The sequence below is a fragment of the Staurois parvus genome, unplaced genomic scaffold (assembly GCF_062004578.1).
Source record: "Staurois parvus isolate SC_StPar_1 unplaced genomic scaffold, SC_StPar_1.0 ptg000071l, whole genome shotgun sequence".
In the NCBI taxonomy this organism is placed as follows: domain Eukaryota; kingdom Metazoa; phylum Chordata; class Amphibia; order Anura; family Ranidae; genus Staurois; species Staurois parvus.
In genome coordinates this window covers 3,345,556-3,360,464 of record NW_028317867.1, presented here as the reverse complement: position 1 = coordinate 3,360,464, position 14,909 = coordinate 3,345,556, and the positions used below count along the sequence as shown (strand labels likewise).

Genomic DNA, 14,909 nt, shown 5'->3' with positions numbered 1-14,909 from the left:
AATCTAAATGCCCTTTTTACAGTCACGTGACATGGCAGTCCCAAGACTTCTCCAATGTTTACTTCTGACAGGGCCCCTCTTTGGGTGTCCAAGTTATTGGACACTTTATACTGACTGTCCAACAGTGGGGGTCCTCTAAGAAGTCAGTGGAGTGGTGTCATCGTGTGGGTACTTGCTTGTGAGGGACCACCTGCCTCACTGGAGTAGTGGCAAGCGACAGAAGAATATACCTTGCTTCACCAGGTAAGAACAAAAATAAAGGACAACAGATGTAAGGACACTTCTACCTCCCTCGATTACAACTCCGCCCGGTGCTCAGACCTGAAGGCTGCCAACGCCTCCCACAGATCAGAATGAAGACAAGGATAGCTGGCACTCAGGATGACATCCAAAAAGTATAACTCTTTGAGAAACATGTACATTGCTAAAAACAGCCAACGCGTTTCTGATTAGTCCTTAGTCATTAGCTAATACAAAACAATATAAGACACGCTTATATAGTTCTAAAAACAGGTCACATAACCCCATACAGGTGAACTAAAAACGCCAAAAACAAAACCCGACATGACTCAATGCACTGAAACACTTGATGACAAAGAATAAAGGCACAAGAAGAGCAATCAATATAAACATACATAAATACTATTTGTTTTTGTAAAAATATTATTACAATCAAGAAAGCTTTCTTAAAGAATGTCACTCTCGCTACAACAATAGCAGTTTTCTCTACTCTTTGTAGCAAGGTAGTGACTTTCTGTAAGAAAGCTTTCTTGATTGTAATAATATTTTTACAAAAACAAATAGTACTTACAGTATGTATGTTTATATTGATCGCTCTTCTTGTGCCTTTATTACTTGTCAAGTGTTTCAGTGCACTGAGCCATGTCGGGTTTTGTTTTTTAACGTTTTTAGCTCACCTGTGTGGGGTTATCGTGACCTGTTTTTATAACTACACTGCTCAAAAAAATGAAAGGAACACTTTTTAATCAGAGTATAGCATTGAGTCAATTAAACTCCTGGGATATTGATCTGGTCAGTTAAGTAGCAGAGGAGGTTGTTAATCAGTTTCAGCTGCTTTGATGTTAATGAAATTAACAACAGGTGCATTAGATGGGTAACAATGAGACGACCCCCAAAACTGAAATGGTTTTACAGGTGGAGTCCACTGACATTTTTTTCCCTACTCATCTTTTCTGTATTTCCTAGTTTCGCATCTGGCTAGGGTCAGTGTCCCTACTGGTAGCATGAGGCGATACCTGGACCCTACAGAGGATGCACAGGCAGTCCAACTCCTCAAGGATGGCACATCAATCTGTGCCTTTGCCAGGTTTGCTGTGTCTCCAGCACAGTCTCAAGAGCATGGAGGAGATTCCAGGAGAGAGGCAGTTACTCCAGGAGAGCTGGGCAGGGCTGTAGAAGGTCCTTTAAATAACAAATGAACCCAAGTGATTCAGTGGCGCTGTTAATAAACAAATTAATAAGTGACTAATTAATGAAAGTCCATAAATTCATTCCAACATGATAATCTTCTAATTATTTCCCAAAACCGGAATCACATGTTCAAGAAAAAAGCATTCCCCTTTCAGGTGCACACTCACCAAATTTCCATGCCTCCCACTCTCATGGTCGGCATATATCGCTTTGAAAAACTCCAAGTAAAAAGGAAGTATGCCAATAGCAGTATATCCTCCTTGCGACTCTCTCCCAGAAACAATGACCATGAAAGCAAGCAGTGCTCTCACCACCGCCGGATCCCAAACAATGGTGCTCTCGCGTCACTTCCGGTTCCAGACATCACATCCAGTCACCGCACAGCCTCGCTCTGACACATTTAGTCGCTTCCAACTCAGTTATAGGGATTGACTAAGTCCGAAGTGACGAAATGGGCTTTGGCGGTGGTGAGAGCACTGCCTGCAACCCACCATATCACACTATTATGCATTATCTACAGGTGTGCTTTTTTCAGTTATTCTGTGAGTGGCTGTTTGCATTTAATAAAAAGTGTTATTTGTACTGCACCATTGGAGTTTTTACTCTTTCTTGGCCATTGTTTCTATTTTTTCATTGGTTCTGTTTTTCATTTTCTCTTGGAGTTTTTCAAAGAGATATATGCTGACCATGAGAAATCTGGTGAGTGTACACACGAAAGGGGAACTCTTTTTTTTTTCTTGAACACGTGGTAATTCTGGTTTTGGGAAACAATTAGAAGATTATCACGTTGGAATGAATTTATGGACTTTAATTAGTCACTTATAAACCTGTTTATTACCAGCGCCACTGAATCACTAAGGGTTCATTTGTTGTTTATATTAATTATTTCACTTAAGTTGGCAGCAGTTTTTATTTAGGTATATTGTATTACATTTATCTAACTTTGTATAATTTGCACGCATCTACCACAAAAGTTTTGTTTTCCACATGGAGAAGGTCCTTAACGCATCAGCAGGACCGGCATCTGCTCCTTTATGCAAGGAGGAACAGGATGACCAATGCCAGAGCCTTACAAAATGACCTCCAGCAAGCCACTCGTGTGAATATCTATAACCAAACAATCAAAAATAGACTTCATAAGGGTGGCTTGAGGGCCCGACAGCCTCTACTGGGCCCTGTGCTCACTGCCCAGCACCATAGAGCTCGATTGTCATTTGCCATTGAACAACAGAATTGGCAGGTCCGCCACTGGAGCCCTGTGCTTTTCACAGATGAGAGCAGGTTCACCCTGAGCATGTGTGACAAATGTGAAAGGGTCTGGAGAAGCCGTGGAGAACATTATGCTGCCTGTAACATCATTCAACATGACCGTTTTGGTGGTGGATCAGTGATGATCTGGGGAGGGATATCCATGGAGGGACGCACAGACCTCTACAGGCTAGGCAATGGCATGCTGACTGCCATTAGGTATCGGGATGAAATTTTTGGACCCATTGACAGACCCTACGCTGGTGCAGCTGGTCCTGGGTTCCTCTTGGTGCATCACAATGCCCGGCCTCATGTGACGAGAGTATGCAGGCAGGTCCTGGAGGATGAAGGAACTGATACCATCGAATGGTCCCCACGCTCACCTGACCTAAATACAATAGACCTCTTGGTTATCATTTTTAGTCCATCTGACACCGCCAGGTTGCACCTCAGACTGTCCAGGAGCTCAGTGATGCCCTGGTCCAGATCTGGGAGGAAATACCCCAGGACACCGTCATCTCATTAGGAGCATGCCCCAGCATTGTCAGACATGCAAACAAGCACATGAGGGGCCATACAAACTTCTGAGTACTGTTTTGAGTTGCTGCAATGAAATTTCAGCAAAATGGACTAGCCTGCTGCATAATATTTTCACTATTCAGGGTGTCTTTGAATTCAGTCCCCTGTAGTTTGATAATTTTCATTTCCATCAAACAATGGGGCATCTTTAAGTTCCTAACACGTTACTCAGTCCATATCAGTATAGATATCCAGTATATTTTTCCCCACTGAGATCTGATATGTTTTCAAAGTGTTCCTTTAATTTTTTTGAGCAGTGTATATTATTATACAGTATTTATACTGTATATAAGCATATCCTACACTGTTTTGTATCAGCCATGGCTAGGGACTAATCATCCGAAATGCATTGGCTGTTTTTGGCTATGTACATGTTCCTTCAATAAAGAGTTATACTTTTTGGATATCATCCTGAGTGCCAGCCATCCTTGTCTTCACACATGAACAAAAATAAAACCTTGCAGGATGGGTTTATGGGTTTGGGATAATACTTCTCTGGAGTGGAGTGTTAAAGCCCCACTCCGGACAAAACTTTTTCTGTCTAGTCTTTTCAACAGCCTTATGTGGTAAAAGCAGATATACTTAAAGGGTTAATTAACCTTTACCGAAAAAAAAAAAAAAAGCCTATGCAGATAACCGGTGTCTGTAGATAAAAAAAAAAACAAACTGTGCAGCTCTGACTAAAGTTTGCTTAATGCTCTTACTATAGGTGGAGGCAATTTACATACCTCCTAAAGCTTGAGTGGAATACTCCCAGGACATTGCTGGGTGAGGCCTAGTCATTACTGCTCACCTCCACCATCACAGGAGTGAGATTCAAATGCTGAGCTCAGAGAAAAAGCAAGTAAGGGAGATTGAATCAGAGAAAAAAGCTCACTATTGCGATTGAGGTGGTGAATAGTAATGACTAGGCCTCACTTAGCAACATCTTGGGAGTATTCCAGTCAGGCTTCAGGAGGTACATAAATGACCTACACCTATAGCAAGGACATTATTCATCTTTAGTCAGACTGCACAATTTATATCTATCTTCAGACACCCCTTACCTGTACAGATAGTGTTTTTGCGAAGGTGAGCTAACCCTTTAAAGGAGAACTATAGGCAAAACTTTTTTTTTCATTTCGGATAGAGTGAGGGTTATAACCTCTGTCAGATTTTTATTTCCGCCATCTGCATCCCATTGCAGAGATCTCCCTTCACTTTCTCTTCCACAGTCAAACAGGAAGTGAGAGGAAATCCATGCAAATTAAGGGAACTCCTTGAGGACCCCCAGGTCACCAGAACTAGTGTGCCCATTGGAAAACTTTCCCCCTTTTACTTTTCTGGGGACAACCAAAATTTGGGATTTTCTTTTACTTTCAATAATGATAAAGAGGAAAAATAGAGAGGTGAATCTCCTTAAGGGGGACACAGACAGCAATAAAAACTGACATGTGTTGTAATTCCTCTCCGCTCTATCCAAAACTAAGAAAAAAGTTTTGCCTTTAGTCATACTTTATCCTGGGTTCACACTATGCGGTGCGGGACACTGTATATAATGTCTGCACTGTACAAGCAAATGTCTGTGCGGTGCGATTTGAGCCATACATTTTGTATGGCTCAAAACGCATCCGTACCAAAAAGGTGCAGATCCCTTTTTTAAAACCACACCTGAAACACACTGCATGGGTGTTCTCACCCATGCAATTTCTGGCAATCACATCGTGTTGTGCAATCTGTTTCGGGGTGTCATGAATTTATCTTTGACATCTGCAGCAGATTGTGTGAACGTGATGCAATTGCAATGCGGTGTGGGAAACGCACAAGATTTGCAGCTGCATTGGTGTGAAAGAGGAACTAAAGGCAGCAATACCCACCTGGTCCGGTCCCTCACTGGCATCATTTCTGTTTATAGTTTTCGGCTGTCTTGGTATGCCAGCATGACATGACATCACTCCTATACATGTGCATTAAGCCGTCATTCCGGCACAGAGGTATCTGGAAAGTTGTCTACATACCAGGGATCGCTGAGAGCAGGTAGGTGGGTTTCATCCGAGGTCTTCTGTCACAAACAAAAAACCCCCAAAACTGCCTGCTTGCAGTGAATAACTTTAGTTCTGCTTTAACCTCTTTACACCAGCCGTACGCATATATGTGTAAACAAATTACCATGCTGGGATCAATCCCAGTACAGTAGCCAGCAAGGATTGGTAAGCTCCTGGTGCATACTTGTGATCAGGAGCTTTTCGATCATGTGACAGCTGTCACAGCCAATGAGTGGTCACATGACCCGAATGCCTGCCTCTGCCTCCCAGTTTTTAGAACTCTTAAAAGGACCAGGAGGCAGTCGGTGCGAAAGGGTTAAATCCCACCTGCCCAGTGGCTGCATATATATGTACAGATGGTGGGGAAAAAAGTTAAAAAGGGCATGCAGCTGGGGGAGAGTGGTAAAAATGATCCTGGAGTGCGGCTTTACAGTGGAAGTAAACCCATTTTGTATATTCGTACCTACAGGAAAGCTTATGATAAAGCGTACCTGTAAGTAAAATGAATATCTCCTAAACATGCACCATTTAGGAGATATTCAAGTGTTTTTGCAGCCAATGTATGCGCTCTAAAAATGGCATGCTCGGGCCGTTCCTTTCAGAGCACTGTGCCTTGTTCCGAGACTCCCATGTGCATGCGCAGGAGTAATGTCATCGCGCCTTGGTCAGTCAGATGGCAGGAGCTCGCGAACCCGGAAGGAAGACCAGGTGAAGATGGAAGCCTCTACAGCAGTGACAGCGCACCGCTGGAGGGCTTTGTTTTAAGGTACGTTTTGCATGGTGTGCTAGTATGTGATGCATACCAGCACATGGACGTGGCTTACTACCGCTTTAACCACTTGCCCCCTTCCTGACCATTTTTTGCGATACGGCGCTGCCTTATTTTAACTGACAATTGAGAAGCCATACAACACTCACAAATAGAGCTTTCTTTGGGTGGTATTTGATCACCTGTGCATTTTCTTTTTGCGCGTTAAACAAAAAAAAAGACCAAACATTTCGAAAAAAAAAAATATATTTTTGACTTTTTTCAATAAAATATGTCCAGTAAAAAAAAAAAAAAAAAAAATCAAATTTCATTAAATTTAGGCCAAAATGTATTCTGCTCCATGTCTTTGCTAGAAAAAAAATCCCAATACATGTAAATTAATTGGTTTACGTTAAAGTTATAGCATTTACAAATGGCAGTATATATACTGGAATTTTTTTTCCCCCTAGTAATGGTAGCAATCAGCAACTTATATAGCAGGACTGTGGCGGGCATTCTGACACTGAGTGGGAACTGTCACTGACATCCCCAGTGATACCAATACAGTGATCAGAGCTAATAAAAAGCACTGACACTGTACTAATGACACTGGGCGGGAAGGAGTTACATAAGCGGCAATCAAAAGGTTAACTGTGTGATTTTTTTTTTTTTTTCCTAGGGAGACATGCTGCTTTGTATTTCTTTGCTGTGGGGAGAAATACACAGCAGCATGCTATTGCTTGCAGGAGAGAGACCTTTATTGTTTACTCATAGGTCTCTCCCGTTAGGCTCGGTTTACATCTGTGTGGGTGGTGCCGCTGCGGGACACGCACAAATACCTGCAGCGGCACCACCCGCATAGAGAAATGCGAGACCCGCGGGAGGGTGCCATTAATTCTAATGGCACGCCGCCCACACTGGAAATCACAACCGTACTGGGAACCGAGGTTCCTGTGTGGGCTGTAATTTCCAAAGAAGTGCAGGGACTTCTTCCCTGCGTGGCACGGGAGTCCATTCAAATGAATGGGCTCTTGTACTCGCACATATGTGAACCTGGCCTTACTGTTTCTCGGCGATCACCAGGTGTCGGTGGGGAATCTCCGGCTGGGACCTGGTGATCGACTGTTGTAGCCGCCAATGGCGGTAGGGGTACGGAGGCACACGCATGCCATCTACCCAGAAATGAAAAATCCCCTATATATACTTAGATTGTGCGCCCCTTGAGGGTTAGGGACTGATATGAATGTACAATATATATGTAAAGCGCTGTGTAAATTGACAGCGCTATATAAGTACCTATAATAAATATCTATCTATCTATCACGCACAGGAGTTTGCACAGCCCTGCCGCCCTGTAGTAGTATTTCTGCTATGGGGTGATGGGGAAGGGAGTAAGGTGACCATCCTGACAGCACAGCCAGGCCTCCCTGTACAGAAATATCAGGATGGGCTCCTCAGGTGACAGCCAGCAGCCTGCTGATAGGTCACCCTGTCAGGGAGATGGGATGCCAGTGGTCCTCCTAGATCCCGGAAGGTGCTGTACTCGGTATGTGTCATCTCCCGGTGCCCCCCTCCGCTGTGACGGCACTCCCACCCTTCAGGTGTATTAGAAGAGCCCCGGATGGCAGAATATCGTCCTCTCACCTCAGCCCGGGCCACCGGCTCCGGTCTCTGCGGCAGCGGCGGCTCTCTGTGTGTCCCTTCATCCTCCTGCACGGCCCGGCTCAGTCCTGGGAGCGCACACAGGAAGAGCAGCGCCGCCAGAACTGGGAGAGGCGGCCTCGCCATGGAGCCGGGCGGTGAGCCGTGGAGCACAGGACGGGGGTTACGGCTACCGGGTGCTCGGTGTTCTTCGTCCTGTCCCAGCTCCCAGCTCACACACCCCGCGTCACTGCCATCGTCAGCTGCAGAGGATCGCCCCGCCCACGCCGCGTTGACGACATGCAGCAACCCCCCGTGTATTGGTCGGAAGGAGGTAGGGCCGCCATTTTTCTGACTACCATTGCCTGCTGAGACATATACCAAATGGGCAGAGTATATGTAATAATACAGGTAATGGAGACAGAGAAAGCCGAGAACTACTCGTCTAGAGATGACAGCGACTCGGGGGAAAAAAAAAAAAAAAAAAGTGACTAATACGTTCTGGGGAATACAGCGAATCAGGAAAAAGTATAGAATCAGGTGACCAATAAAGAGGAAAGTGGAAATGCTCTGGAAGCCTAGGCACTGTTTCATTGTAGGTGTTGTTATACAGAGGTCTTCTCTTACTATTATATCCAGTGAAGACAATGCCTTTTCTGACACTTTTAATGTTTACATGTAACAATCAGTATTTTTTGCTAGAAAATTTCTAAGAACCTCAAACATTATGTATTTTTTCTTGAAAGCAGAGGCCCTAGAGATGAAACTTAACTGATGCCAGGACCTTCTTTTCAGTCCCTTGATTGGACACACACAGACCCTTTCCATTATCCAATAGACAATGCAGTCTAAGTACCCTCATAAACCTGTTAAATTCGCAAGCTTGAGCAACCTAGAAAACAAACAGAAATCTTGCCACACCACTCCCATCGGAAATACCTTCATTGGGAGTCTGCAGAATACACATCTTCATCTCTTCCTCTTGGTAAAATCCATTATACCATTGTATTTCTAATATAATAACAGTACAGCCAGAATAAAGACATATTTACCTGCCTCAGGTAATTAGTGATGTTTTGAACCCAAACACAGTTACCCTAGGAGTACCAGGAGCAGAAACAACCCAATTCCTCTCCTAGGGAAACTGGGCATTCAGAACCTATCATATTTATATTCATTGCGAAGGTAAATCAATGCTGGATGATAATATGCAAGTCAGCAGGCTGTAACCTGTAGGCATTCAAAGATATTAATACCTATAAAAAATTAATCTGGAAAATGGTCGTATACTCAGTGACATCCCAGCAGCCACACCTTAGACCATATGATTGGTCAAGTAATTTCTGTCATTACTCGCTTGAGGTCCAGAAAAAGGGGACTGCAACCACAGTGGTCAGCTCTTGTTTAAAGGATAGTTTCACCTTTTGACCAAAAAGAATAAGTGCACATGTTTTTGCAGGTAAAAAAATGTGCATTTATTATTTTTAGTTGCAAGAGCCTATAAAGAGCCTGCCTGTGTGGCCAGAATTCTGGCCATTGCAGTAAATTAACACTCAAGTGCTTGACCTGCCTAGTTTTAATGCACATTTAGACTTTTTTACATACATAAAGCATTTTTTCTGCCCAAACCCATCTGTCCTCCAAGATATGGAATTTACTGGTCGGTCAAAATTCCTCTTATTTATTGGTATAGTACAGGATTTGAGCAAAGTATTAAGAGACCCTGGGGCATCCCAAAGCACTGAATAAGAAGGGTGAGCAACAACTAGGCAAACAAGACTGTGCCAACAGGCCCAACAACAACAAGGGTCAAAGGACTCAACTTCAAAGTTCTGCTGCAAGAACCTTGCAGGCCAACATTGCATCTGCAGAAGTCTGGACAGCTGGTAGAACTTTGAAAAGGTATGAAGGATCAGGTGGTGGCATAACACAGCTGGGCTACAGAGACCTGGTGCCGGAATGCTCAGGAAACTCCCACAGATCTGGTGGAATGGGCGCAAAGCACAGAAGGAGATTTGACCTTCAGAGTGTAAGGTCTAGTGATCAGATTTCTTATACATTGAGCAATGGTGAAGTTGAAAGCAAGTTGTCCCTTGTGAGATCCTGCAGACAGGACAAATGGAGAATCTGTCTTCTGGATCAAAAGCTGTTGCTTTGAGGTAGACTTCTATGGCTCTGACTACATCCAGGCAATGAAGAGAAATTTACTTTTGATGCTTTGAAGGGCATAAGGAGGGCAGGTCTATGTCTTTCTTTTGGTGGAAGACACCATCGTATAAAGAAAGGATGGTGCTGGATGTAAGAATAACTTATCTTTGTGAAGGATGAGGAATGATTCCTTACAAGAGTAGGAACTCAGAGGAACATTCGAGACAGATGTGACAGCAACCAAAAAGGTCACTTTGCAGGAGAGGTTATTTAAGGGAATATCCCTGATGGGTTCAAAGGGTGGTTTCTGCAGGGCACAGAGAACCAAGTTTGGATCCCAAGGAAGCAGAGGGTTCTGCAAAGGGGGTCTTAATGAGAGATAAACCTTGAATAAAAATTTTGACAAGGGAGAGCGGAGCCAGATATTTTTTTAAAAAGAATGTACAAGGCCGAAACCTGTCCTTTCAGAGTGCTTAACTTCCAAGTTCTAGTCCCAAATATGAGGCACAGAGTAACCTCTGGGATTGAAGTGCTGCGCTCACACCAGGCAAAAAAGGATTTTCAGATAATCCAATAGTAGACCTTTCTGGAAGTTGCTTCCCTTGGTTTTAGTAAGTTTGGGTGGAAGACAGTGCTGGACTGGTGGAGGGTAGAGAGGGAATTGCTTCCAATGGGTTATATCTTCATTGTAGGTGGTAGCTGATAGACTTCGTTTGGATCTAGGGCTGCTACCTTTCTGATAACGACAATGGGGGTGTCACCATAGGGAACTCTTGGGTGATTGGAAAGTAGCATCTGGTGTCCAGAAAAATGTTTCACTTAATGGTTTTTTTAGTTGTTTATTGAAGATAGAAGTATACAAGTAGAGCAAATGCATTTCGGGGGAATTGCCCCCCACCCCTTCTTCAGGGCTAGTATGTAGAGAGAAAGATACATGGTAAAAATTCTTAGCCAGTCTACAGAATTTGTACAAAGTGCAAAGCAAAAATCCGTGTTGTTATATTGTATATAGTTTCTAGATAAAGTGGAGTCCCCATTTGGTCTCTAAAAACATATTGCGAATGATATGTAAAATAAAAACATATCACATTATGAATATAGTTTTTCCTCTTGTATTATTTAAAGTTTAATGTTTATGTTTTTATTTTTAAATACCATTTGCAATATGTTTTTAGAGACCAAATGGAGACTGCATTTTATCTAGAAACTATATATAAGAACACAGATTGCACATTGTATAAGTTCTATAGACTTCTTTTCTGGACACCGGGCCAAGTTGCTTTTAGTAAGCTAATAATGACAGACTCTAAGACCCCTCTGTCTATTAAGACCAGGGCTTCAACAGCCAAGTTGTTAAAGCCAGAGACTGAGAAACAGCAGAGAACAGAGGGCCCTGAGATAGTAGGTCTGGCCTGTTAGGAAGAGGCCACGTGATGTCTCTCAGAAGTCTGAGTATGTCTGTGTACCAGGTTCTTCTGGGACAGTGTGGTGCACTGAGTATCACCGTCTTCATCTCTTGCTTTATCTTTTTTAGCAGACAAGGAAGAATTCTTACTGTGGGGAAGGCATAGGTTAGCTTCAACTGAGACCAGGGAATTACCAAGGCATCCAGCTAGCACTAGAGGTTCCTTGATCCTTGCCAAAAATGAGGTAGTCTGTTGTGGAATCTGGAGACTAAGTTGTCTAAGTGCTCCATTTATGACAGGTTGAATATGTCTCGGTGAAGAGCCCATTCCCCTTGGTCTAAGCGGTGCCGAGTGAGGTAGTCCACTTTTACTAGGATGTGGATCTCAAAGATTGCTGGAAAGTGAGTCACTGTCCATGAGATTATCTGGCTTGCTCCTTTTTAAGGTTGCATGACTTCTGGTCCCCTTTAACTGTACTCTGATTGGGTGTCCTTGCAGAAGGGGGGTCCAGTGTTGCAGAACCACCTTTAATGTTCTGAGCTCCAAGATGTTGATGGGGAGCTTGGTTTCCACATGTGACTATGTTCCCTGGACTGTGAGGGACTAGAACATTTCTCTGTTCACTTTCCAGTGATATGGAAGAAAAAACTTCCCTATTGTTAAGGTTGGACTGGAGATCCACTAAATTAGGGAATTCTTTGCTTGTCTGGAAAGGAACATGGGTAGGGTTGGGAGAAAGAGCATGTTTGTTCCAGGTCGACAAGATGTTGTGTCGGAGAGCTCTCGAATGAAATTATGCAAATTCAAAACTACCATGTGGCTAGATCTCTCATGTATCATGGAGAATCTCACTGCGGAATGTCTTTTAGACCTCAATTCTTAAAGGGGTCCTTCTAGGAGAAGGTCAAGTAAACAACCTGTGACCTGGATACCTTAAATTCTTAGAAAGATAAGAAGAGGTGCTAGGACCTTTGAGAATGCTCCTGGAGCAGAGGATAGGCCACAAGGCAGTGTGACAACCTGGAAGTGATTGTCTCCTACGGCTAAGCATAGAAAATGCTGATGAGGTGGATAAATAGGCATATGCAGATAGGCAACTTGGATATCTACAGATGCCAGGTATTCCCTTTGTCTCAGACAAGCAGTAACTGACCCGGATTTAATCAAAAATTTGATTTGTTGAGAGATTTACATCCAGAAAAGATTTGGTACCATGTATACAAACATTTGAACCTGTCTAGAGGGGGTACTGGCAAAACTACTCCGAGACAAGAGATGATCGAGGGCATTCAGAAGATTTGACTGCCCTTGGGAGGTTTTTGGTTTATTTTAGAGAAGAAATCAGTGAGGTAAGTTTTGAACTCTATTTAGTACTCCTTTGAAATCACTGATTGAACCAACCGGTCTGGAATATCTGTGACCCAGAGAGAGAAAAACTGTAACAGACATCTCTCAACTCTTAGAAGTGAGGGTGCCTCTTCATTGGGAAGAGGGCTTTAGGGAAGACTCAGTGGACTTTGTAGCCCAAGTCTTGCACTGAAAGGAAGGGCTGAACTTAGGTTTGGAAGTTGAAGTCTGAGTAGAGAGATTAGGTGCTCTGTGTTTTGAGAATGTAAGGTCTCCTGAGGATGGGGTTTTTTGAACCTTCTGCTGTATGATATATTTTATGAACTGGTTAAATGCCTCCCCAAACGACATCTGACTTAAAAGGGCATACATGTTAGGCACTTTTTACAGGCAACCTCAGCTGTCCAGACTTTGAGCCACAAGATTTTGTACATGTGAATAGAGATTTGAGTTATTATGGAAATTTATCTCATCACATGACCTAGGGCATCCACACAAAATAGCGGAGCAGAAGGTACTTGCTGTAATTGCTCTGTTAAAGCATGGTGGTGAAAAACAGGGTCAGGTCGGTTGTTCATTGTCCTAGTCTAGGTTGTTACAGTTTAACATATTACAATTGCAGCAATAGCTGGTTGCAGGACTAGGATGAGTAAAGAGAGCCTTTAAGAGTTTATACATTTTGCAGGTCTTGAACCCAAAGGGGCTTGGCGAGACAGAGCAGAATCAAGTTCTACAATGCCAAGGCTTTTGCGCACAGCAGCTGTGAGCCAATTCACATTAGCAAGCATGTTGCTTGAATCTCCCTCTTCAGGTGTAAAATAGAAAAATCTTTCACAACTTCCTCTAATACTGCCTCATCATTCCTTTCTATGTCAGCCTTATCTAAGGCAGGTGTATTAGGATCTGACTCAGGTAGAGACAGCGGAGCTAGAAAAGGGGTGTGGCATTTCGTAGCCCTGTACATAGATGGCTGTAGTAAGGCCATTGGTTGTCCTTCGAATTGTGACATAGATGGGGAAAATTCTGCTTTTGTCAGGTAGGCCTCTTATTATGTGCCTAAAATAGAACTAGAGTCAGATGCAGAGACTGGTGTTATTATCGGTTCCTGCTCCAGTGCAAAGGGAAGCATCTTCACTCACTTGAGTGTTGTGCTGACCTCCAGCATAGTGAATGTTTACCTGGTCTCCACCATAGCTACGGTTGATTGTATTTCTTTGCGGAGTACTGATGGAGTGGAGTGAGGAATATAGGATAAGCATGTTCGGAAGGAGTATGCAGCAACCCGGGTGTAAAACATCCAGTAAGAACGCCCTTGTTGGGAAAGGGTGGGAGGAAGCACCTGAGTACCTTATAAGGGCTCTAGGCAGAAGTGGCAGTGAGGCCCTGTTCACACTTTCGTGTATTGGAATTGTGGGCAGAATCATGCAATTCTGCCTGTGATTCCAGAATCTAAGCAAAATGTTCAACACACCTGAAATGTGGTGTGATTTTGCCATGTATGTTGTGTGACAAAAAGCATGGCAAAACACATAACAAATGCGCCTGGCTCAGTGCCAAAATTTGGTACATGAGCTTCTGGAGTAGAAGGAGGCCCATTCAAAATTAATGGTGCCTCTTCGAAAACATGCAAGGAAAGTGACGCAGCAGGGTTGCTCAGGTGTGACTGGGGCTCAAGTGTGCAACCTGTGGTGTGATGTTACACCTCAAATTAGCGCCAAGTTTGACAAGTTTAGCCTGTAAAGTGAATACATTCCAAATATATATACAGTTTTTAAGGTAAAGGTCAGAGATACAGGTTGACCATGTTTTACCTGTCCATAGACATGGACAATATCCCTGGACTTGTATAACACCCTGCAGCTGATTACATGCGTTGCACAGTACCAAGGACAGCACCCAGGCAGGATCCAGTGCCCAAAGCAACATTACAAACCATCCACACAGCTCCCAAGGTTTTACCGAGGTTGCACAGATCCGGATGAACTGCTTCTTTTGTAATATAAGACAGTGTCGTTGATGGTCAATGAGTTGGTTGAAAAATACAAAAATAAAATAATAAACTAGTTAGGTTAAGAGTGATTTCTCTGAAAGGGAGGTCTATCAACTTAGGACATTAGCAAAAACCGTGGACTCACAAAGTGGGTTAGGGTTAGGGGGGAGGCACCCTGTGGGCTTTGCCAGTGTCCAATCACCTGAAGGTACGAGTACTTTATATACCCAGGGTCTATGAATACAGTACTTTTCCTGTGCCCTGTACTGTAGGATTAAGGTAAAAAACACCCAAGCATACACGTAAATGCACATGCCACAGGTGTCTACATACATGGATTGTGCTAC

General features: G+C 43.4%; 1 protein-coding gene across 1 annotated transcript in view; it reads right to left on the bottom strand.

Moving 5' to 3' along the window:
• Nucleotides 1–7,948, bottom strand: part of TMEM165 (transmembrane protein 165) — a 29,251-nt gene extending 21,303 nt beyond the window's left edge. The window contains exon 1 of the mRNA XM_089669266.1: nt 7,675–7,948. Within this exon, the coding sequence (XP_089525392.1) occupies nt 7,675–7,818 (144 nt within the window). The 5' untranslated portion in view covers nt 7,819–7,948. The remainder of the gene's footprint in view (nt 1–7,674) is intronic.
• Between the last annotated feature and the right edge of the window lie 6,961 nt (nt 7,949–14,909).